This window comes from Heteronotia binoei, chromosome 8 (genome assembly GCF_032191835.1).
Source record: "Heteronotia binoei isolate CCM8104 ecotype False Entrance Well chromosome 8, APGP_CSIRO_Hbin_v1, whole genome shotgun sequence".
Taxonomy (NCBI): domain Eukaryota; kingdom Metazoa; phylum Chordata; class Lepidosauria; order Squamata; family Gekkonidae; genus Heteronotia; species Heteronotia binoei.
The window spans coordinates 78,149,044-78,175,286 of record NC_083230.1 but is presented as its reverse complement, the minus strand read 5'-3'; the positions used below and the strand labels follow the sequence as shown (position 1 = coordinate 78,175,286).

General features: G+C 40.6%; 1 protein-coding gene across 1 annotated transcript in view; it reads left to right on the top strand.

Annotated features, from left to right (window-relative positions):
* PLBD1 (phospholipase B domain containing 1) overlaps window positions 1-26,243 on the top strand; it is a 74,171-nt gene that overhangs the window by 9,184 nt on the left and 38,744 nt on the right. Inside the window, exon 2 of the mRNA XM_060245312.1 lies at window positions 16,402-16,621. Within this exon, the coding sequence (XP_060101295.1) occupies window positions 16,402-16,621 (220 nt within the window). The remainder of the gene's footprint in view (window positions 1-16,401; window positions 16,622-26,243) is intronic.

The window sequence follows — 26,243 nt, the reverse complement described above, 5'->3', positions numbered from 1 at the left end:
TGATGTACTTCCTGTGTTGATTGTATAAGCTGCAGGTCTGTGACGATGGTGCTCTTTTTTCAAAACTGCAAGTAGACCAAACAATAAATTCCTCTCCACTTTTTAGCACTGTCCTTTACATTTACAAAGTCCAAATTTCACCTCTTCCTCCCTTCTTCTTCCAAGCTTTCTAGATTTCAATTTCCCACCTTCTGAATTTATTCTGTTTAACTGTAAATAGTCCTGGAATGAAAGATAGTAATCTGTACCTTTTCTGCCAATTATCCAGATCCACACCGGTCTTGTGTAGCTTTAGATGTTTAGCAAAGTCCAAGAAGGTTAGGATTCTGTCGAGCTTATGTCAAATAAATAACTCTGAGAACTTTGCAGATGATGAAAATGCAACTCTTCTCTGAAGACCCCTCAAAGCCTCAAAGGAGCCCACCCCCGGGACTCCCTTTTAGCCAAAGTAAATATCCTCAAAGTTTCCTGTGCATATCTTGGACTAATCTCTAACTGAGAAAAGTAAGCAGTAGGCATTAATTTGCCTTCCACTACCCCGAATAGATGTTCCAGCCTGCTCCCATTATGAGAAGCAGATCAGCTCGGCATTTTCCTCCCCACGTTGAATAATAAAGATAAGAGAGCAAAAGAAAAACAGTTGTTGGACATTCAAAATGAAATAAAGAAAAAAGAAGGGGAGTTGAGAAAAAGGCCAGGGGAAAAGAAAATTATAAGGGAAATTACAATATTGCAAACGCAAATGAGACATTTGTTAAATAAAGAATTGGAATGGAATTTGAAAAGACTGCAGCAGAAATCTTTTAAGGGAGCAAATAAACCTGGAAAGTATTTGGCTTGGCAACTGAAGAAAAAGAGAGAAAATAAAATTATTAATAAAATTGTGGTAGATGGAAGAGAGGTGGTTAGCCAAGAGGGAATAAAAAGAGAATTTTTAAAGTATTATGCCAAGTTGTTTAAAGGTGTTAAAATAAAGAAAGAAAAGATGGATGAGTATCTACAAAAAATAAAAATAGAACCCTTAACAGAAAATATGCAAAAAGTTTTGAATGACCCAATTGAAAAAATTGAAATTGAAGCTGCAATTAATGCAATGAAAAATGAAAAGGCACCTGGGCCAGATGGATATACAGCTAAATATTTTAAAACCTTTAAAGATGAGTTAATACCGAAATTGCAGAAGTTGATGAACATGATAAGAATAAAAGGGAAAATACCAAACACATGGAAGGAAGCTGTTATTTCGTTGATATCAAAGGAAGATAGAGATGCCACGAATGTAAAAAAATTACAGACCAATTTCGCTATTAAACAATGATTATAAAATATATACAAGAATCTTGGCAGAACGGCTTAAACAACTTGATAAATTTTATAAAGGAAGACCAAGCGGGGTTTCTTCCCAAAAGGTAAATAAGAGACAATATCAGAACTGTTGTAAATATTGTAGAATATTATGAAAGAAATCCAGAAAAGGAAGTTGCATTATTCTTTGCGGATGCAGAGAAAGCATTTGACAATTTAAACTGGGACTTTATGTTTGCAGTAATGGAGAAAATGGAGCTGGGAGAAAGCTTTATAAGAATGATAAAAGCAATATACACTGAACAACGTGCAAGGCTATGTATAAATGCAGACCTTACAGAAGATATGATAATTAGCAAAGGTACAAGACAAGATTGTCCGCTTTCCCCACTGTTGTTTATAATGACTCTTGAAATATTACTGGTGCAGAACCAAGAAGACAAATAAATAGAAGGATTGAAAATAAAAGGATTTACTTACAAATACAGAGCGTTTGCGGATGATGTAATGTTTATAAATGAAAACCCCATACAAGTCACACCTTTGTTGTTAGCCAAAATACAAGAATATGGGGAGTTGGCGGGACTTTGTATTAATAAAGAAAAATCAAAATTTCTATGTAAAAATATGCAAATAAATAAGCAACAAGAATTGCAGAGACTAACAGGCTGTGGGTGTGGAGATAACAATGAAGAATATTGATCTGTTTAAAAATAATTATGAGAAGCTATGGCGTAAAATGGATGAAGATATGTTAAAATGAAATAAACTTAATTTGTCATTGCTGGGTAAAATAGCTGCAATTAAAATGAATATCCTACCAAGAATAATGTATTTGTTTCAAACTATTCCCATTGTGAAAGATAGTAAACAATTTGATAAATGGCGAAGAAAAATTTCAGAATTTGTGTGGGCGGGGAAGAAACCAAGGATCAAAATAAAAATTTTGACAGATGCAAAAGAGAGAGGTGGAGTTCAGCTACCAAATTTAAAATTATATCAGGAAGCAGTTTGTTTAGTGTGGATAAAAGAATGGATAACGCTGTTAAACAAAAAACTCTTAGTGCTGGAAGGTCACGGAAATAAATTTGGCTGGCACAAATATTTGTATTATGGAAAAAAGAAGATGGATGGTTTTTTCTCTCACCATTATATAAGAAATAATTTGCTAGATACATGGATGAAATATAAGAAATATGGAGATGAGAGAAGACCGTTATGGATAGTGCCAGCTGAAGTAATAAAAATAACGGCTGAGATAGGTGAAGAAAAGTGATTGTCATATAATCGTTAGGGTTTGTCATATAATCAATTATTAAAAATACAAAGTGGCAAAATAGAATTGAAAACTGCTGAAGAGTTGAATAATAAATATGATTGGTTCCAAATGCAACAAATAAATTGTTTGGTGGATAATGATATCAAAACTGAAGGAATAAAAAAAGAACAAACAGAAATGGGAAAAGTTCTGCTTGGAGATAATGAAAAGTTATTTTCAAAAATATATAAATTACGGAGGATGTAGTGAAATCTCAAATGATTAAATGGGCAATTAATGTAAATAAAGAAATACAGATGGAAACTTGGGAATACTTGTGGAAGAATTCTATGAAGCTTTCGACGTGTCATAGTATTAAAGAGAACTGTTTTAAAATGATGTATAGATGGTATATGACTCCTAAAAATTGGCAAAGATGAACAATAAGATGCCAGACAGATGTTGGAAATGTAAAAAACATGAAGGTTCTTTCTACTATATGTGGTGGACTTGTGAAAGAGCAAAAAAGTATTGGCAGATGATTCAGCAAGAAATTGCTAAGATCTTGGGATATGAATTTAAGAAAGCTGTAGAGACTTTTCTGTTGGGATTACAAATGGAAAAATTTTCAAAAGAAGATAGAACTGTAATTTGGTACTTGCTTTCAGCTGCTAGGACTTTATATGCGCAGTTGTGGAAGCAAGAAAAAATACCAGAGAAATGGGATTGGATTATAAAAGTTATGACATGGAGTGAAATGGATAAATTAACAAGAATATTAAGAGAGTATGATTTAGAAGTTTTTAAGACGGAGTGGAAAAAGTTTAGAAGATATGTAGAAAAAGAGTGGAAGATAAAAGAACATTGGACAATTTTTGATAATGATTAAGTTTTAGAAAGAAGAAGAATATAATTTTTTGTTTTAATAGTTAAGGGTACCTTTAAATATTAGCATTTTAAGTAAATAACACCGGCAGGGGTTAAGTAACGGGGGGAGGGGTGGGTAGAAAGTAATATATGGGATAGATAAAAGAAGTTATTAGAGATGTAAGAAATAGATTTATTACCATATGTTACCAATAAAATTGTTTTAACCAAAAAAAGAATATGATGGTAGGAACACTGTAATGAAAGAGCAGAGTTGGTTTTTATACCCCCTTTTACCTTAAGCAGTCTCAAAGTGGCTTATAATCACCTTCCCTTCCTCTCCCACAATGAGGTTTGAATCCAGTTGCACCCTTAAGACCAACAAAAGTTTTATTCAAGGTATAAGCTTTTGTGTGCTGATATAGTGTGCACTGTATCATGCACAGATGCAGTGGAACAGAATTTCCATGATCATTACATATAGAAAGGGGGGGGGGGTCATTGCCAGGAAGGGCCAATTCAAGTCAAGACAGAGACAGAAACAAAATTGGAAATTACCAGTACATACATATAGGCAGGGCTTTTTTTCTGGGAAAACACATGGATGCCTCTCCTGAACTTTGTTTCCATAAAGAGATTCTGGAACTCCATTCCACCATGTTCCCCCAGAAAAAAAGCCCTGCATATATGTAGAGGGTGAGCAGTAAATTATCATACAGCGTAATGAAGATGTTTAACAGATTCAAGGATCAAATAAGAATAATAAGCTTAGTTTATATGGTAACCATGCATTTGGCTTCAGTTCTGATGCAAAAACAGTGAAGGAAATAAATATATCAACATTGGAGATGGATGTATCCGTAACTGAAGAATGCTGAGAGTAATTAATTGAGACCCTACCATCCTTCTTGTCTCAAGCATTGAGGCGACTTTACAGCATCTTCTTCTTTGAAGTAGGGTGATTGGCAGTGCAGATTTATCGTCCCTTTCCCCAGACCATAGAAATATATTCCAATTTCTACTATTCATTATATTACATTATAATCTACTATTCTAATATAGTTTTTCAAATAAGAGATAAAATTAAATGACCCTTCTGGGGGATTGGTGAGAAAACCGATGTAAGGGCTGAATGAAATTAGCACAGAGGTCCAAAAGTAGGTTTGCTACCTGGCATTACATTTCATGACGCACATGGCCCAGCCTGCCGAGGTCTCATTTATGTCAGATCCGGCTCTCATAACAAATGAGTTTGACACCCCTGGGTTAGAATATATAGTGAGATAAGAAATCAATATCTTGTTAAGTCCTGTGGATTCCACTGTTCTCTGAGTGTTGTAATAACTTGCAACTCAGCAGTTTCCCTTTCTAGTCTGTTCTTGAAATTTCTTTGCAATAAAAGAGCTAGGTTGAGGTAACCCATTGAATGTCCTGAAAAGCTGATGTGTTCTACAGTTTCTCAGTCTTGTGATTCTTGGTGTTGGATTTGCATCTATTTATCCTTTGGTTCAGGGTTTGACCTGTTTGCTTTATGTAGAGAACCGAAGGGCATTGTTGGCATTTAATTAACTAGAGTGTCAAACTCATTTGTTATGAGGGATGAATTTGACATAAATGAGACCTTGTTGGGCTGGGCCATATGTGTCACAAAATGTAATGCCAGGTAGTGAGATATAAACCTTATAAGGGGCTTAAAATAAAACATGCTTAAAATATTAGCATGCTTTCAATATTTTGTTTAACAGTCTCTGATAACTGACCTCTTTCTCTGAATTATTGCATCAAAAATGGAGATAATGTCTGCGCTGTAGCAATCTTGAGCATGCTGTCCAAGTGTTGTTCAGGTATGCATCTTTAAGTTGCAAACCTGCATTTGATTTATTGACATTCATTACAGAAATTTCATAGTCTAAAAATAGTTTAAAAATTGTTTATTACACAAAAAAAAGAAATTTCATAGTCAATGCTTTGAGCCTAAGACCCAGAGGAAAACATGAAATGGCTGAGCATTGTAAGTTTTATATATAAATCGCTTCATGTACTGGTCAAGAACATGTGAAGGTACCATGACACAGACTGAGGGCTATGTGTTTGTCTACAAAACTAGAGTCTACCCCAGAAAAATAACTACAACTCCTATGTGAGAGTGCAAGAATAGAGAGACAGCCATGTATAGTGGTCAGTAACAGCCTACTCTCTTTATATTATATCTTCTGAATCCCCAATCAATCAAAAGAAATCAAAGGAAAATGTGAAAGAAAAATAAAAGGAAATGTGCTGGGTGAACTTGGTCTGGACACACTCTTAGCCTAATCTTGGTTGTTGTTATTTCTCTTCTGGATCATAAAGGCATCAATACAGTGAAAAGGGGGAGGCAAATCCAGTTGCACCCAGGAGAGCCCTGGCATAACGAGCCAGCTAAACTCACTTACTCTCTTGCTCTCTCTCTCTGAATAAAATGTTGTTGGTCTTAAAAGTGCTTTCTCCTGTGCGATCAATGGAGGGAACTGGGCAAAGGAAACTCTCCTTTGAGAGATCCTGGAACTGCTCAGGGAATTTTCTGCCTCTATGAGTTTTTTGGCTACAAACCACAGAGTTTGCCCAAAAAATCAGAGCATCATTGTGTGATGATGACATGGTGATGTCACTTCTGAGTGATGTCATCACATCAGGGGCATCACCTGATGATGTCCCTGTTTGGGGGTGCGGCTTTCCCCACTGACCAGCTCGCTAACAGCAGATTGGTGTGCCAAAGTCCCGGTGATCTGTCCAGACCAAGGGTCTGGCATCCCTATATGGCAACCCGGGAGATTTTTCAAGGCAAGAAACTAAGAAAGGTGGTTTGCCATTGCCTTTCTCTGCATAGTTACTCTGGTATTCCTTGGTGGTCTCATCCAAACACTAACCAGGGCCAATGCTGCTTAGCTCCCAAGATCTGATGAGGTTGAGCTAGCCTGAACTATATATAAATACAACTATGTATTTCTCAATATGAAGAATTAAACTGGATCTTTGACTTCTGAATGCTCTTTGTGACAGAAAATGAAACAGGAAGTTTTGTGCAAGTTTTATAAATGTGGATGTTCAGCAAATCAGAAATTGTTTATACTGAAAAAAATATGAGAAGCAAAACTAATTAGTTTCTTTGTTATTGCTAGGTTTAGCTGCAAATATATATAGGTAGAACTGTTCTTGCTAATGCTTTACAAATCAAAGCTGCCATGTAGAAAAAAAGAACACATAGTTAAAAGGTTAAATCCTACCATTCTGCTAAGTTAAGTGCAGACCCCTCATCCAGAGGAAAGCCTCTTTCACTGCTAAAAGGCTAGCAGCACAGGAGAAATTTAGCAGAATGGAGTGGTAGGATCTTACTCAAGATTTTTTAAAACAGTGTCACCCCCACCCAGTTGAATTGGTGCTAATTTGTGGCATGCGTAAAAGTGAAATACTCTGGGAATGTGTAGAACCAACACAATCATATAAAATATTCTTTTGATTCAAAAAAAAAATTTTTGCTCCAGTTTCTCACAAAAATAAATTTAGATGGAAAGCCCACAAATGGGTCATTGCAACTTCCTTGAGGAACCTGTTTGGTGTAGTGGTTAAGTGCATGGACTCTTATCTGGGAGAACCGGGTTTGATTCCTCTCTCCTCCACTTGCAGCTGCTGGAATGGCCTTGCAGAGCTGTCCTTGAAAGGAGAGCTCTCTCAGCCCCACCTACTTCACAGGGTGTCTATTGTGGGGGAAGAAGGTAAAGGAGGTTGTAAGCTGCTCTGATACTCTGAGATTCAGAATGAAGGGTGGGATATAAATTCAATTTCTTCTCCTCCTCCTTCTCTGTAGTCTCTACAGTTAGAAGAGGAAGAGAAGAGATTGGATTTATACCCCACCCTTCACTACCTGAAGGAAGCTCAAAGCTGTTGTACAAATATGCACATCTGAATGTCTTTAGCCAATAAAAGACATTCAGCTAGAGTTCAGGTGAAGGAGGAAGGGGGGGGGGGGAGTTTATTTTAATAAGCGAAGAGCAGAGCCATGGCAATGCCTGCTTACTAAGCTGCCCTGAAAACTCTCAAAATGGCTGCAATCTTATATGACCTTGATGACACCCTGGCACATGTTATATACAAAACTCATCGGTTACAACATTCAGTATCCATTCATTGCAAGAGCCAGCTACACACTACTAATGCCAGCCTGGCATCAATCCATTGGATGAAAACTGTAGTGTAGCAAGAAATGCAATATGCATGTGTCTACCCTTACCAGATAAATTCAGTTTGGCGCTCTAAGAGCCTCCTACTTCCATTGTTGCCTAGGAACACGTTAAAATACAGTGAGGCATTGGGCAAGGTTATAGATAAGACTGGTATGTTGGTAACTCTTCTGTCTTTTTTCTCTTTTAGTCAGGCCTAGCTGTGTGTTAACCCTTAAGGATGTTACTTAACATGCTTGTGTCTCACTAAAGCTGTGTTCCACAGAGCAGCTTACTATCTCCTTTCCCTTCCCGTCCCCTCAACAGACACTCTGACCAATTCCCCATTAGCCTTGTCCTGGTCTCATGCTCCTCTTCTCTGTGGTGCTTCCGCCCAATTTTGCACAAGCTGATTGCAGGGCTGTGACTTGCCCCACCTCTTTCCCGTGGCAAGCAAGTTCCTCTAAAAACTGGTTTCTGCTTGCCATGGGAAAGAGGCATGGCGAGTTACAGCCCTGTGGCAGCTTGTACGAAATCAGATGGAAGGGCCGCGGAGAAGAGGAGCATGAGATTGGGACAAGGCTAGTGGGAAATTGGTCCTTGTGTGGTAGGTAGAGCTAAGAGAGCTCTGACAGAACCTGCTCTTGAGAGGAACAGCTCTGTGAGAACTTGTGACTGACTTAAGGTCCCATCAGCAGGAGGAGTAGGGAATCAAACCCAGTTCTCTCAGATAAGAGTCCATGCACTTAACCACTACAGCGAACTGCCCCAGTCTAACTCTCACTAATATCAATGGGATGAGAAGCAAATGTAACACAGAAACAGAACAGTGATCCTTTTTGATTCTCCATTATACCCTATGGGGACCATAGTCCCCACAGGGTATATATTGGAGCCAAAAACATTTAGGTTTTATAATATAGTGGGTTCCATGTAATGAAGACGTGAGGTAGTAGTGATCATAGCTCTTTTATTAGCTACAGCCTAGTATAGGGCTGCATTCAAAGACTGGAGAACTGTGCCCATAGGGCCAACTATATATACATTCAGGTTCTTGTGCAAGCATGCCATTGGATCATTCAAACCAGCAGGGGGCCCATGATTGGAGCAGGGCAGCAGGGATTGTTCCTGAGTCCCCAAGCTCAGGCCTAAAGGCTCCAAGGAGCCAGGCAGGAACCTCATTCCAGAGTTCAGATACACAACATCCCTCACACACACACACACACACACCCCAGTTCGCAAACCTTAACAGACATAGTCCTTCAGGTAGGCAGGCTTGCGATGCTCCTGCATGGACCGCCTGAGCGCTGGAGTGGGTGGAGGAGCGGTCAGCGCTTCCGATGCGGCTGGTGGAGGAGCGCTGTGGAAGCGTTGGCAGGGGAAGCAGAGCCCATGATGGCCTCTGGCTCGGTCTGGGGGGTGGGACCTGGAGCCTCCGGTTTGGCCTGCTCAGTTGGGGGGGGCATCGTAGCAGTTGGCTGTTCACCCAGACTGTAGTCCTTGATCTCCAGCCTTGCCTGGGACCATAACTGGTCAATGTGCCACCTAAGGATGGATCCCCCTTCCATAGTCACCTCATACATGACCGACCTCAGGACGCGGGCAACCCTGGCCAGGATCCAATTTGGGCTGCCCTCAAAGTTCTTTGTGAAGACCAAGTCGACTGTATCAAGCCTCCGGCATCTCCTGTAGGTCTAGGGCTCGGTCCGGGTACAGCCGGTTGAGGAGGATGGATAACCGGCAGCCTATTAAGAGCTCCGCCAGGCTGTGGCCGGTGGCCGTGCAAGGAATAGCATGTTGGGCTAATAAAAACTCGGCTAGGGGGACTCCCAATGCCACTGGATGATGCAGAGGAGAGATTCTTCGTCATCCACACCATCCTTTCTGCTTGGCCATTAGTGGAAAGGGGCTGACTTAATGTGCCTGATAAAGGTGCGGGCACAAAAGTCCTGAAACTCACCCGACATGAATACCGTCCCATTATTGGAGACAAGGGTGTCCGGCAGAGGGTGCTGATGGTGGCCTGAGAGGAGGTAGATGACATGGGGGCACCTCCAGCCATTTCGAGTAGGAGTCCACTATGAGGAAGAAGGTTTGTCCCTGGAAAGGCCCCACAAAGTCCAAATGCAAACGGGTCCAAGGATTGTGTGTGGCCTCCCACTGATGCACTGGGTTGGAGGGTGGTGCAGTTTGGGACTCCCGGCAGGGTTGGCACCGGGTGACCTAAGACTCGATCACATCATCAATCCTGGGCCACCATACATAACTACAGACGGGTTTCATGCAACATAGTGAGGAGCATCCTGAAAAAGAAGTGGCACTATTTTTTGCAGGTGCAGAGAAGGCCTTTAACAATCTGAATTGGGATTTTATGTTTGCAGTGATGGAGAAATTGGAATTAGGAGAAGATTTTATAAGAAAGGTTAAGGCGATATATACGGAGCAACAAGCAAGACTCTGTATAAATGCAGATTTCACGGAGAAAATGATAATTGGTAAAGGAACAAGGCAAGGCTGCCCTCTGTCTCCATTAATATTTATAATGATATTAGAGATTTTGTTTAGGCAAATAAAAGACAATAAAGAAATAGAGGGGTTAAAATTGAAAGGTTTTTCTTATAAATACAGAGCGTTTGCTGATGATGTAATGTTTATTAATGAAAATCCCTTATATGTGACACCATTGCTGCTTCATAAAATACAGGAGTATGGAGAATTGGCATGCTTTTATATAAATAAAGAAAAATCTAAAATTTTGTGTAAAAATATGACAAAGAGTCAACAGGAAGAGCTGCAAAGTGCAGCAGAGTGTGAGGTCACTTCAAAAGTAAAATATTTAGGTGTGGAAGTTACCATGAAAAATATAGATTTGTATAAAAATAACTATGAAGGTTTGATAAAAGGAACAAATTGAACCTGTCTGTGCTGGGCAGAATCGCTGCAATTAAAATGAATGTTCTACCAAGAATTATGTTTTTATTTCAAACAATTCCAATCGTGAAGGATAATAAACAATTTAGTAAATGGCAAAAAAAAGTTTCAGGATTTGTATGGGCTGGGAGAAAACCAAGGATCAAAATGAAAATCTTAACTGATGAAAAAGAAGCAGTGTGTTTGGTATGGATTAAAGAATGGATGGTGTTATTAAATAAGAAACCGTTGGTTGTAGAAGGCCATGGAAATATTTTTGGTTGGCATGCTTATATGTTTTATGGGAAAAATAAGATGGATGGTTTTTTCTCACACCATTATATAAGAAGAAATATTCTAAGTACTTGGTTAAAATATAAAAAAAAATGGTGATGAGAGAAAGCCGCTATGGATTGTGCCAACTGAAGTAATAAAATTATCTTCAGAAACAGATGAAGGGATGTGGTTAACGTATAATCAACTATTAAAAATACATGAAGGAAAAGGTGGAACTAAAATCAGCTGAAGAATTACAATACAAATATAATTGGTTTCAACTACAACTAATTAAGAGCTTGGTGGAACAAGACATTAAAAATGAAGGTATAAGACAGAAGCAAACAGAATTGGAAAGAATGCTGTTAGGCGATAATGAAAAGTTGATTTCAAGGATTTATAAATTACTATTGAAGTGGTCTACAGAAGATAAAGTAGTTAAATCTCAAATGATAAAATGGGCAATCAATTTTAACAAATACAAATGGAATCTTGGGAGTATTTATGGAAGAACTCTGTGAAGATATCGATATGTTTATTATTTATTTATTTTATTTATATTAAGATTTATACCCCGCCCTTCTCACCTAAGTGTCTCAGGGCGGCTTACAACATAATAATTCAAACAACTTCAGTTTAAAACATTTAAAAATACAATTAAACCATAAATTAATAAAAACAAGATAGAATAAAACCGGCGGCCTATAGATACATTTTGTTCCATCCAAGATATTTTTTCATTGTCAGTTAATGTCATAGGCCTGCCGGAAGAGGACTGTCTTACAGGCCCTGCGGAATTGCCCTAGATCCCGCAGGGCCCGCACCTCTTCCGGCTGCTGGTTCCACCAATAAGGTGCCGTTATTGAGAAGGCCCGATCCCTGGTGGATTTTAGACGGGCCTCCTGTTACAACATTAAAGAAAATTGTTTTAAAATGCTGTATAGATGGTACATGACACCTAAGAAATTGGCAAAAATGAATAATCAGGTGTCAGACAGATGCTGGAAATGTAACAAAACATGAAGGATCTTTCTACTATATGTGGTGGACTTGTGAAAAAGCAAAACAATTTTGGCAAATGATTCAGAAAGAAATGTCAAAAATTTTAGGTTATGACATCAAGAAGTCTCCAGACTCTTTTTTGGTGGGATTACAAATGGAAAGCTTTCCGAAACAAGATAGAATGATGGTGTGGTATCTGCTTTCAGCTGCAAGGACATTATATGCGCAGTTATGGAAGCAAGATAAAATACCAGAGAAATGGGATTGGATTTTAAAAGTTATGTCATGCAGTGAGATGGACAAACTTACAAGAATCTTAAAAGACTATGATTTGAAGAAGTTTAGAAAGGAATGGGAGAAATTTCAAAATTACATTGAAAAACAATGGAAAGTAAAGGGATATTTAGTGGGTTTTGATAATAGCTGAAGTGTGGTGGAATAATGGACTAAAGTCTATGAAGGGAAAATTGTTTCTTTCTTTGAGTTTAAGGAGAAAAATGAAAATGAATTTATAGAGTTAACTTTTTTATTTCTTGTTTTTATTTCATCCTTATTGTTATAAAGTTTTAAAATGGAGATTCTTGATTTGTTAAGTTACCTTTGTTTGTTTTTTACAATTTTAAGTAAACACCGGTGGGGGTAAAAAAAGGGGAGGTGAGGAGAAGGGGGGGAAAGTGTGATGTATTGTTTTCAATGTGTATTTTTTAAAAAAAGAATACTATAACAATATATTGCAAATTAATAAAATTGTTTTAAACTGCAAAATGAAGCTAACTTTGATTGTGTATTTTTAAAGGAACAATTAGTGGTTTCACCGACCCTTATTTTTATCTTCTGTGCTTTCTTGCATTTTTTCCTCCGCTGTCACCTTCAGTTATGACTGCTCAAACTTTGGGTGATCGTAGCCTAAAGGCAAGAACACATTAGTACATTCTTTCAGGCAATTCAGATTTTACATGAGACTTACATGGAAAACACCAGTCCTAGTCAGTGGGAAACATAAGAAGCAGTGGTGACTTTAGGAAAAAGTTGGAATAGGTTTTGGCATCTCGAGCTCAGTGGGGTCTGTGGAGCTCACCTTCAGTGGCCTCCCAAATGGGCCATAGGAGGAGTGCCATAGCTGTGGCATCTCGAAGAAGACACTGGAGGGGTCTCCTGAGAGCAAGGGGCTTTACAGGAGTCAAGGAAACAGTGGTGGCTGGTCCCTGTTCCTTCTGTCCGCTCCGATGCTCCGCCACCACGGTCCCCATGATGGCACCAAGAGGTGAATGCCTGACTGCTTTCTGCTTCTAACAAGCTTTTAATACATCTCCCTTAATCACTGAAATACTACCATGCAAGTATGTCTTTTTTTATATACTACCAACTAATGGATCTTCTACTATAACACCAATTTGGACTGTTTAAAAAAATGGGAAGAGGAGGATATTTCCCTCCCCTTTCCCACAAGGGAGACTTCAAAAAGACAAAATTAAGAATTCTCAGTAAATTAAATTGGACTGAATATAGATATTCGAACGAATTTGGCTTACAATTAAGCTATAATGAGAACATTATTTTATTACAATACAGTCTAAATAAAAGCAGAATATACCTTTAAGAGAAATGCATTTGATACTTGGTCGGGACTGAAACGATTACAACCGAAACATAAGAGAAAAGCACATGGCTTGATGAGATTTAGAAAGATAGACTGTCTGGGACTTTGAGTTATTTTTTAACTTTGATTATTCGGCTGAGTTATATTGTGGAGAACATGGCATTGCAACTTGAAGTGCTTGATAAAAAAAAGATGTTATGGTTACTGTATTCTCTTTAAAGCAGGAAATCAGTCTGCTGAAAGAGTTGATACAAAACAGGGTGGAAACTTTTATTTTGAAAAACAGCAAAACTGAAAGTGGTGGAGGACGGTAGGCAGTGGGGTGCCGCAGGGCTCGGTACTGGGTCCCATGCTCTTTAACTTGTTCATAAATGATTTAGAGTTCGGAGTGAGCAGTGAAGTGGCCAAGTTTGCGGATGACACTAAATTGTTCAGGGTGGTGAGAACCAGAGAGGATTGTGAGGAACTCCAAAGGGATCTGTTGAGGCTGGGTGAGTGGGCGTCAACGTGGCAGATGCGGTTCAATGTGGCCAAGTGCAAAGTAATGCACATTGGGGCCAAGAATCCCAGCTACAAATACAAGTTGATGGGTTGTGAACTGGCAGAGACTGACCAAGAGAGAGATCTTGGGGTCGTGGTAGATAACTCACCGAAAATGTCAAGACAGTGTGCGTCTGCAATAAAAAAGGCCAACGCCATGCTGGGAATTATTAGGAAGGGAATTGAAAACAAATCAGCCAGTATCATAATGCCCCTGTATAAATCGATGGTGCGGTCTCATTTGGAGTACTGTGTGCAGTTCTGGTCGCCGCACCTCAAAAAGGATATTATAGCATTGGAGAAAGTCCAGAGAAGGGCAACTAGAATGATTAAAGGGCTGGAGCACTTTCCCTATGAAGAAAGGTTGAAACGCTTGGGACTCTTTAGCTTGGAGAAACGTCGACTGCGGGGTGACATGATAGAGGTTTACAAGATAATGCATGGGATGGAGAAAGTAGAGAAAGAAGTACTTTTCTCCCTTTCTCACAATACAAGAACTCGTGGGCATTCGATGAAATTGCTGAGCAGAAAGGTTAAAACGGATAAAAGGAAGTACTTCTTCACCCAAAGGGTGATTAACATGTGGAATTCACTGCCACAGGAGGTGGTGGTGGCCACAAGTATAGCCACCTTCAAGAGGGGTTTAGATAAAAATATGGAGCAGAGGTCCATCAGTGGCTATTAGCCACAGTGTATGTGTGTATATAAATTTTTTTGCCACTGTGTGACACAGAGTGTTGGACTTGATGGGCCGTTGGCCTGATCCAACATGGCTTCTCTTATGTTCTTATGAAAATCTACATGAGCAAAGTGGTAAAGAGGCCCCAGTGATGTCTACAGAGTCAAGAGAAGTGCATAAAGATCCATTGGGAAAGATGCCGAAAGCAATCAAAATGGAGACATTGTGCGCAGTTACAAAGAGGAGGAAATCAAGACTGATTAAAGTTTTTACAGGAGGAAGTGACGGCGTGGAAGTCTCATCACTTTTAGCAAAACGGATGAATATACCAAAGGGAGAAGAGACAGACTTCCTATTTTCATATTACTCTAAGAGAAGCAAGTTAGATAAGCAATAACAGCCTCATCTCCCACACATTTATTATTGCCTATGGAAGAAATCATACCATCTCTATAACCCACTCTCTATTAAATTGCTCTTTTTAGCTTTAAAAATATACGATCCATAGATAAAAATAACAAAAAGAAGAGAAACATCCAGATTCTAAAAGTCTCGCTTGCCATTTCAAAGTTGAACGCCAGTTTCCTTTTATTAATTCAATGCTGATCAATTACGTAAAAGAGAAGACGATTATAATCCCTTCATTTTGAAAGCTTTCCAAGTCTTGATCTTCTTGATGAAGTCTTTGGGGAACAGAGGACTTCTTCCCTGGAGTGACATGAGGGGTAGTTGGAGGACTGCCACAGGAAAGGGGAATTGTTCCCCCTTCTTGTGCATGTGGATCTTTTCGATCCATTTAAGTTTATCCTTATCATGTACTTCCAGTAAAATAATGAAAATGAAGTGTGACTGTCTTAACACAGATTTGACCACCATACTGATGGTTTTATGAATCAATCTTAAGTAGGGCTGCTCAGAAATAAGTCTTGAGTTTATTAATGTGGCTTACTTCATTAAGGAAAAAAGGAAGGTTGAATTATAATAACAGAGCTATGAGATGTAAGAATAACCTAGAGAGGAAAAACATGCAGGTGTTGGTGACTGAGATGACCTTCCTTATTTTGATAGATAGGAACATTTTAATAAATGGTAAAAGAAATTATTTCTCCCCTCAGCTTTGTTATATCAGTGTAACACACTGAGACTGCCTTGAAGCTGAGTTGAGTTGCACAGCCATTCAGAAATACTCCAAAGAAAATAATTTAAAACCTGAATGTGTATATGGAAGGCAAGTAAACAGTGGCTGTGTCATCATTTAGAACCAGTATTTATTGTTTGACATTGTAATGTGTGTGGCAATATATTTCTCTTTCAAAGATATAAATCATCTTTTTCACTTCTTTATAAAGCCCTATACAGTGTCACATGCTAGAAATAATTGTCCTACCTTGTCCTGCAAGGACAATATGATTGTTACAATTGTTTTGAGATTAAACAGTGACACCTGTTCCATACCCAGAAGATAGCAAAAACCAAGTATTCCTGGCCAAGCCAGCCTGGAGAAAAATTGCTGCCTGACCCCAAAGTGGCGGTCAGCATTTTCCTGGACATGTAAGAAAGAGCCACGAGAACTAAGCGGTGATGCAACCCTTCCTGATTTCCTTCCCTTGATCTGCCTAAGTTCACAGAATCAGCATGTCCTTGTTTGATAACAAGTGATGAGTAGAAGGAACTCCTCCCTCCATTAATCGTCCTATCCCTTCAGAATGAGGTCAGTGTTCATATTTACAATGCAGAATCTAAAATTTGTCTTTTGATGTCTTTGCAGATATTCACTATGCAACTGTATACTTGGTGAAACCGGAAAAGAAATTCCATGTTAAAGATGTAATTGATAGGAATGGTGATGCTTATGGTTACTACAATGACACTATACAAGCTACTGGATGGGGAATTCTTGAAATCAAAGCAGGCTATGGTAGTGAGTCCATAAGCAATGAAGACCTCATGTATGCTGCAGGTTTCTTGGAAGGCTATCTCACTGCTTCGTAAGTACTTCCATAAAGGTAATTTAGTAAATGAAGATTTATTGTTAAAACTTACATATCAGTTTCTTTTTTAATAAATCTCAGATACAAATTTAGGATTTGTAATAGTGTAAATTTTTGAGATTTTCAATTTTCAGTCCTTTAATCAAATTTCCTTGTTGGGCAGTTGAAACTTTATATAGATGTTGAGATCCAATGACTACACAGCAGACATTAGAAAACATCCTATATGACCAAACTTGTGCAATTTTATATTCTCCTATCACTCAACTATTTTGTGGATGAGAGACCCTTTTAAAGGAAGTGATTTGGGTTTTATCGATATTTGTAGACATTACATTTTCAGTTTGATATTTAAATAATGCCTGCAAAGCTGTCTTTAGTCAAGAAAATGGGGAGTTCTGCGCATGCGTCGATAGACGCCTCACACTACCTTTCCAAGAAAATGAGATAAAAGTTAATTACAACCGAAGTTAAAGGAAGATAAGTAAACAAAGAAAAACTATAAGGAGCATAAGCTCAGAAGAGCAGTTACTGACCTGGTTTGATGAGTTATTTGAGTTTAAACTTACTTAAAGATGCTCTTAAGGCTGCAGATAAAACAAAGGGAAAATGGTGGCCAAAAAAGAACTGAAGGAATTGACTGAGATTATAACAAACATGGAAAAAAATATTAGAAATTACATCAACGAACTGCAAAATAAAGTGGAATATTTAACTGAGGAAGTTAAAACAGTTCAGTCAGCTGCTGATAAGGCTCTGGAGAACACGAGACAAAATGAGAAGGCATTACAGAAACTTAAAAGAAAAGTTGCCTCCTTATCAGACTGGCAACGTCAAAGAAATATGAGACTTTGGGGAGTAAAGGAAAACATCCCAATTAGAAAATTGAAAAGACTTTAATTGAATGGTTTAAAGTGCTTGGAATAAATGTTATGGAAGAAAATGATTTGGAATGTGTCCATAGATCTTTAAAACCTAAACCCAAAGATGGAGACAGTCCTCGGGATGTTATTATTGCTTTTTCAAGAGAAATACTGCAAGATAAAGTGTGGAAAACCCTTAGAAAAACTAAAGACTACAACTTCAAGGACAGAGGGTAATACTATGCCTTGATTTATCACCAGAGACAATACAACAGAGAAGCCTGATGAGACTGTATGCTCAGGAACTGTTTAACAATGGAATTTTATTGTCTTGGGAGCATCCAGCAACCATCTTGAATCTTCAAGGAGGGAAAATTGCTGAGGGCTAAAACACCTTCAGAAGCAGAGAAACTACTTGAAAAGCTTAATATAAGCCACAATCTTTAGAAGGACTGAAAAGGGACTGAAGAAGGAAAAAGAAGCAGAAGAAGAATAAGGAAAATTAAATAAGGACTGAGTTATAATGCTATAATAAGAACGGAGTTATAATGCTATAATAACAATGGAGTTATAATGCTATAATAAGGACTGAGTTATAATGCTATGGAGGGAAGGGGGAAGAGGGAATGTTACGGTGAATTTAAGTAAAGTGGGCACTGGAATTAATGGATTTAGTTGACTTAAGATATTGTTTTAGATAGAGTTGGTTGTTGACTTGAAAATGAATATGAATATGGGGTCTATAGGAGTAGGCAGTATTTCACGTTTAAGTCCAAAAAAGGAGGGAGAAATGGAATCCCCTTTTAAATCCTCGAAGGACTGACCACGTAATAATTTATTTATCTATTTATTTAATGGACTTATATCCCGCCCTTCTCAGCGAAGTGTCTCAGGGCGGCTCACAACATAGTAATTCATATAATTCAATTTAAAACATTTACAAGTACAATTAAAACCATAATTAATAAAACAAGATAAACTAAAACCAGCGGTCTATAAGAGCATTTTATTCCATCCAGAGATGTTCTCATTATCAGTTAGGTGTTATAGGCCTGCCGGAAGAGGGCTGTCTTACAGGCCCTGCGGAACTGCCCTAGGTCCCGCAGGGCCCGCACCTTTTCCGGCAGCTGGTTCCACCAATAAGGTGCCGCTATTGAGAAGGCCCGATCCCTGGTGGATTTTAGACGGGCCTCCTTTGGCCCGGGGACTACCAGCAGGTTTTGTGAACCCGAACGTAGTACTCTCTGGGGAACGTGTGGGGAGAGATGGTCCCTAAGGTAGGCAGGTCCTAGGCCATATAGGGCTTTAAAGGTAATGACCAACACCTTGTACTGGACTCGGAATATTACTGGCAGCCAGTGCAGATCCCGGAGCCCCGGCCGAATGTGCTCTTATCTTGGGAGCCCTAATAGCAGCCGGGCAGCAGCGTTCTGCACTAACTGCAGTTTCCGGGTCCGGCACAAGGGTAGCCATCGCCAGAGAAGGCTCCAATAGCACCCCCAGGCTCTTGACCCTGCCCGACGCTGTCAGCGGCGCGCCGTCAAAAACTGGCAGGGGGATTTCCCTTCCCGGGCTGCAGCAACCCAAGCAAAGGACCTCTGTCTTCGCCGGATTCAGCTTCAGCCCACTCAGCCTAAGCCACCTAGCCACTGCCTGTAACGCCCGGTCCAGATTTTCTGGGGCGCAGGCGGGCCGGCCGTCCATAAGCAGATAGAGCTGGGTGTCATCAGCATATTGATGACAGCCCAGTCCATACCTTCGGGCAATCTGGGCAAGGGGGCGCATATAGATGTTGAATAACATCGGGGAAAGTACCGCCCCTTGAGGCACCCCGCAATCAAGCGTGTGTTTCTGGGACAGTTCCTCCCCAATCGCCACCCTTTGTCCCCGACCGTCAAGGAAAGAAGAAAGCCATTGCAATAATAAGAGTAATTGCAATAATAAGAGTAATTGAAAAAAGGAAAATAAGAACCAGGGAGCACACCAGGGGGGTGTGTGTGTGTGTGTGTGTTATAACTAAGAAATGGGGAGGGTGATTAAGTTGCTCACCTTGAATGTAAATGGTTTGGCCTTGGATGTTAAATGTTATAGACTAAATAAACAGACAAAGGATTTAGGAATAGATGTATTATGCATTCAGGAAACGCATAAAAGCAAAAGGGATTTGAAACCATTATTAAACACTCAAGTATGGAGTGTGCAAATAGAATCATGGGGAACAAAAAAAGCAAAAGGGGTGGCTATTCTGTTTCATTCTAGACTGAATATTAATAAGAACATAAGAGAAGCCATGTTAGATCAGGCCAATGGCCCATCCAGTCCAACACTCTGTGTCACACAGTAGCAAAAAATTTTTATATATACACACACACACACTGTGGCTAATAGCCACTGATGGACTTCTGCTCCATATTTTTATCTAAACCCCTCTTGAAGGTTGCTATGCTTGTGGCCGCCACCACCTCCTGTGGCAGTGAATTCCACATGTTAATCACCCTTTGGGTGAAGAAGTACTTCCTTTTATCCATTTTAACCTGTCTGCTCAGCAATTTCATCGAATGCCCACGAGTTCTTGTATTGTGAGAAAGGGAGAAAAGTACTTCTTTCTCTACTTTCTCCATCCCATGCATTATCTTGTAAACCTCTATCATGTCACCCCGCAGTCGACGTTTCTCCAAGCTAAAGAGTCCCAAGCATTTCAACCTTTCTTCATAGGGAAAGTGTTCCAGCCCTTTAATCATTCTAGTTGCCCTTTTCTGGACTTTCTCCAATGCTATAATATCCTTTCTGAGGTGCGGTGACCAGAACCGCACACAGTACTCCAAATGAGACCACACCATCGATTTATACAGGGGCATTATGATACTGGCTGATTTGTTTTCAATTCCCTTCCTAATAATTTCCAGCATGGCATTGGCCTTTTTTATTGCCATCGCACACTGTCTTGACATTTTCAGTGAGTTATCTACCACGACCCCAAGATCTCTCTGTTGGTCAGTCTCTACCAGTTCACACCCCATCAACTTGTATTTGTAGCTGGGATTTTCGGCCCCAATGTGCATTACTTTACACTTGGCAACATTGAACCGCATCTGCCACGTTGATGCCCACTCACCCAACCTCAACAGATCCCTTTGGAGTTCCTCACAATCCTCTCTGGTTCTCACTACCCTGAACAATTTAGTGTCATCCGCAAACTTGGCCACTTCACTGCTCACTCCCAACTCGAAATCATTTATGAACAAGTTAAAGAGCATGGGACCCAGTACCGAGCCCTGTGGCACCCCACTGCTTACCGTCCTCCACTGCGAAGATTGCCCATTTATACTCACTCTCTGCTTCCTATTACTCAGCCAGTTTTTGATCCACAAGAGGACCTGTTCTTTTACTTCATGACTCTCAAGCTTTCTAAGGAGCCTTTGATGAGGAACTTTATCAAAAGCTTTCTGGAAGTCAAGGTAAACAACATCTATCGGGTCCTTTGTCCACATGTTTGTTCACCCCCTCAAAGAAATGTAACAGGTTAGTGAGGCAAGATCTTCCCTTACAGTACCCATGCTGAGTCTTCCTCAATAACCCGTGTCCATCAATGTGCCTACTCATTCTGTCCTTGATAATGCTTTCTACCAACTTTCCTTGTATTGAAGTCAGACTGACTGGCCTGTAATTTCCCAGATCTCCTCTGGAACCCTTTTTAAAGATGGGGGTGACATTTGCTACCTTCCAGTCCTCAGGAACAGAGGCAGATTTCAATGAAAGATTACAGACTTTTATTAGAAGATCCACAAGTTCAACTTTGAGTTCTTTCAGAACTCTTGGATGTATGCCATCTGGACCCAGTGACTTATTAGTTTTTAATTCGTCCATCAGTTGTAGGACCTCCTCTTTTGTCACCTCAATCTGACTCAGATCTTTCAACACCCCTTCCAAAATTAGTGCTTCTGGGGCAGGCAAAAAGTTCTCATCTTCCACAGTGAAGACGGAGGCAAAAATGCATTCAGCTTCTCAGCCATTTCTCTATCCTCCTTCAGTAATCCTTTTACCCCATGGTCATCCAAGGGCCCCGCTGTCTCCCTGGCTGGTTTCCTACTTCTAATATATTTGAAGAAATTTTTATTGTTGGTCTTTATGTTTTTTGCAATATGCTCCTCATAGTTCCTTTTTGCCTGCCTGATCACAGTCTTGCATTTGATTTGCCACAGCCTGTGTTCCCTTTTACTAATCTCACTTGGACTGGTTTTCCACCGCTTAAAGGAGTCCTTCTTACCTTTTACAGCTTCCATTACTTTGTTTGTTAACCATGCAGGCCTTTTCTTATGCCTGTTTGTGCCTTTCCTAACATGTGGTATGTATTTTATCTGAGCTTCTAGGATTATAGTTTTAAATAGTCTCCAAGCTTCCCCAAGGGTTTTGACCGTATTTACCTTTCCTTTCAGTTTCCTCCTCACATGTCTCCTCATCTCAGTGAATTTACCCCTTTTAAAGTTAAACGTGGTTGTGGTGGTCTTTTTGGGCAACTCCCTATTTATACAAACGGTGAAATCAATAACATTATGGTCACTGCTCCCAAGCGGCGCAATCACTTTTACATCTCTCACCAAGTCTTGGGCATTACTTATGACCAAATCCAGGATCGCCCCACCCCTAGTAGGTTCTGAGACCATCTGCTCCATAGCACAGTCATTGAGAGCATCAAGAAACTCAATCTCTTTCTCTCAACCAGAACACATATTGACCCAATCAATCTGCGGGTAGTTAAAATCACCTATTATGAAACAGTTTTTACGTTTAGCCGCTATCTTTAAGCCTTCCATCATATTATAATCATCCTCTCTCTTTTGATTTGGTAGGCGATAACAAACTCCCATAGTTAAATTTCCTTTTGGGCCCTCTATTTCAACCCAAAGCATTTCTAAAAGTGAATCTAATTCTCTGACCTCACTCTTACTGGACCGTATATCCTCTCTGACATACAGAGCCACCCCACCTCCAACCCTTCCCTCCTTATCCTTCCGATATAACTTATATCCAGGAATCACCGTGTCCCACTGATTCTCCTCATTCCACCAAGTTTCTGAAATTCCCACAATGTCTATGTTTTCTCCCAACACTAAACATTCCAATTCACCAATTTTACTTCGAACACTTCTAGCATTTGCATACAAACATCTATAATTTCCCAGGCAAGCTAGGCCTGCCACCTTCCTCCTGCCGCCTCGAGACTCTGGCAGACAGTCCATACTGTTTGTCACCATCACAGTGGACAACTCTGATCCGTTACCCGGTAGAAAAATAGCAGCCAACCCTTCATCTCTTTGAAACGAGTCCTCCCAAATTAGAGACATTTCATCTCCTGTTGGCTTTCCCCAAAGATTTAGTTTAAAAACTGCTCTGCCACCTTTTTGATTTTAAGCGCCAGCAGCCTGGTTCCATCCGGGGACAAGTGGAGACCGTCTCTTTTGTACAGCTCCTGCTTGTTCCAGAAAGCATCTCAGTGCCTAACAAACTTAAACCATTCCTCCTTACACCATCGTCTCATCCACACATTGAGACTTCTAATTTGTGCCTGTCTCTCCTGCCCTACACGTGGAACAGGTAGCACTTCTGAGAAGGCTACCTTGGAGGTCCTGGCTTTAAGTCTCCCGCCTAGCAGCCTAAATTTTTCCTCCAGGACCTCACAACTGCATTTCCCCACATCGTTGGTGCCAACATGCACCATGACCACAGGCTCCTCCCAGCACTGTCTATTAGCCTATCTACTACACGTGTAATGTCCGCTACCTTCGCACCAGGCAGGCAAGTCACCATACGGTCAGTACGCGGTTTTACCACCCAGCTGTCTACTTGCCTAAGGATCGAATCACCAACTACTAAAAACCCCCCTCTCTGCCTACCCAGGGATTGTTCCTTGGCGCGAAAGGATTCCCGCTGACCAACCGAAGAAGAGGTCCCTTCTGAGGGCGCATTCCCCTAATCCTCAGCACGGTGCCCTGTTCCCTCTCGACCCTCATGCTCTCTGGCAGCAACGGGGCTGCTACGTTCAGAGCGGGGCTCATCTAATACGCCCCCGAGAGTCTTCCCCAAGTGCCTAACTGACCGTCTCTGCTTCTCCAGGGCAGTCACCTCGGCCTCAAGGGTACGAACTCGTTCCCTTAGGACCAGGAGCTCCTTGCATCGATCACACACCCAAGACTTCTGTCCTTTGGGCAGATAGTCGTACATGTGACACTCAGTGTAAAACACTGGAAAGCCCCCAACCCCCTGCTGGCATTCTATCATATATATATATATATATATATATATATATATATATATATATATATATATATATATATATATATATATATATATATAAATATACAGTCCTCTTTAAATGCTGTTTAAGTGGCTCTTTGCTTACCCTGATTGCAACTGCAAATAAAAATAACAGATATGCATCTTATTTAAAGGTAAGCATGCATACATACTCTATAGGAAGGAGGTGCTCTAAACTGCACTGAGCATTGGTTCTCATATTGGTATGGGTCACATGTGGCCCATTGTAAAAGGTGCCTCACATTCAGGTGAGAGTATTCTATGTACTACAGGGCACTTTCTATTTGTATTTTAAAACATTTATATCCTACCTTTCCTCCTAAGGCAATTAGTAACATATTTCTAAAGACATCTTACATAAAACCTGTCAGGTGTCAAAACACACAAAAACCCCTTCATTTAAAATGTCCACAGAAACAAAACATTTTGTCCTTCTGAAGACCAACAGCATTGTGATCCTTATTAGCTCCACAGAGAGCTTATTCCGCAGAAGTGGAGCCAGTACAGAAAAAATTTGTGAGCATCTGGTTGCCAGCTGTGTCACTCTCAGGGAAGGCAACACTAACCAATATTGATCTTAGAAGTACATTGATGGCATGTGGATTCACAGAGACTGATGTCTTTCAGATATTTAGCATCACAATGCTAACCATGACTCCTAGCCTTTTAACATGGTCTACTAATGACTATAACTAGGTGACAATCCTCATCTAGGATGCAAAAACAATGGCTACATATTATACTTTTTATTAGGTTCCACCCAAATGACTCCCAGTATTGCTCAAGCTTTCTCCGGAATTCTTCATCAGTGAACCTCAAAAGCTCACACATTTTTTGTATCATGTTTACTTAAGTTATATCCCATCTTTCTCCCCAATAAAGATCCGAAGCAGCTTACATCATTCTTCTCTTCATTTTATCCTTACAACAATCCTGTGAATTAGGTTAGGCTGAGAATGTGTGTGTAACTGGGCCAAGCCAAGGTCACCTAGCAAGCTCCCATGGCAGAACAAAGATTTGAACCCAGGTCTCCCAGAACCTGGCCTAACACTCTTAACCACTACTCTATACTTGCAGTAAATAAAAATAAATGAAGGAAGGAAGACTGCTCAAAGGCAGTGCTTTCAGCTGCCATGGTGAATATATGCATTGATGGTGCCAGACTTCCTGGGAGTAAGTCCCATTGAATAGACCAGAGTAGGATTCTGAGTAGACCTGGTTAAGACCCGAAGTCACTGTCAGCTTAACCTACCTTCACAAGCTGTGAACATAAAAATGAAGGAGGAGAGAACAATGTTGTGAGCCAGTTTGAATCCCCAATGGGGAGAAAGGTGGCAGGGTATATATATTACAGTAAGTAATGATTGGGGGGAAAGTCACAGTGCTGAATTAGGCCTGCTGTCAGGGGAGCTGGAGTTCTCTGGGAAAGACAACTGATCTCCAGAATTTACCCAGAATAAATGGCCACTTTCAAGGGTGGATCTAGGGATCCACTCCGCTCCCCCCTGCCCGAGGCACAGCCCCTAGTCTCCAGGAATTTCCTAAACTGGAACTGGCAAACCTATTAGGGCTTACTCCCTAATGAATTGGGGGGGGGGGGTGGATAAAATTGTTTCCTGCTGAACTCCAGACTGAGCGTTTTAAGTTCTGGGCCTCCCACTTTTTATTTTACAATGTCAGCCTTTCCTGCTTAATTTTGGCATCTTTTTTCCTCTGTTGCCGCATCGGTTGGTAATGAAATATTCCCGGGCAGGCTAGACTGGCCCTTTTTCATGATAGTTTTAGTCAATAAGCCACAAGAACAGAAAAGTCCAACTCGGCCATCCTCACACTCCAAGGTGGGCGAAAAAGAGCGCCAAGCCCAAGGAACGGGTGCATTCCAAGGGCCCCCCTAAGCTTCCCTTTTATACTGTGAGGGAGCCAGCAGCTGCCGAAGCAGAGGCAGGGATCCAGGACGGAGAAAGCAGCCGGCTTTTCCTCCCCACAACACATTAAAGGAACCTGCTGCTGGTGAGCTCCTGCGTTCCTCCACCTGTGCCATGCCAGGCATTGGGTCCTAGTGCTCCTCTGACATCTTTCCATGCCTTTCCAAACAAGCGCCCAGTCCTCCCCCCCCCACACACACACACAGAGGAACGCATGCACAGACGGAAGGAGGTCACAGGACTCTGTTGCAGGGGCAGCAAGGAGCTCTGCTCAGCTGGAGGAAGAGGTGCGAGGAACACCCCTGGCTATAAAAACTGGGGGGAGGGGGGAGCTGGCTTGGGGCCCCTAAAGACCTGAGGCCCATAGGCAAGCGCCTAGTTTGCCTAATGGTTAATCCGGCTCTGCTTACTGCAGTTGTAGCAGATATAACTTGTTGTGTAACAGCTGAAAATAAAGCAGCAAAGTGCTGTTCCCTGCTAGCATGGCCTTGGGTCCGCCATAGCTCTGGCAGAGGT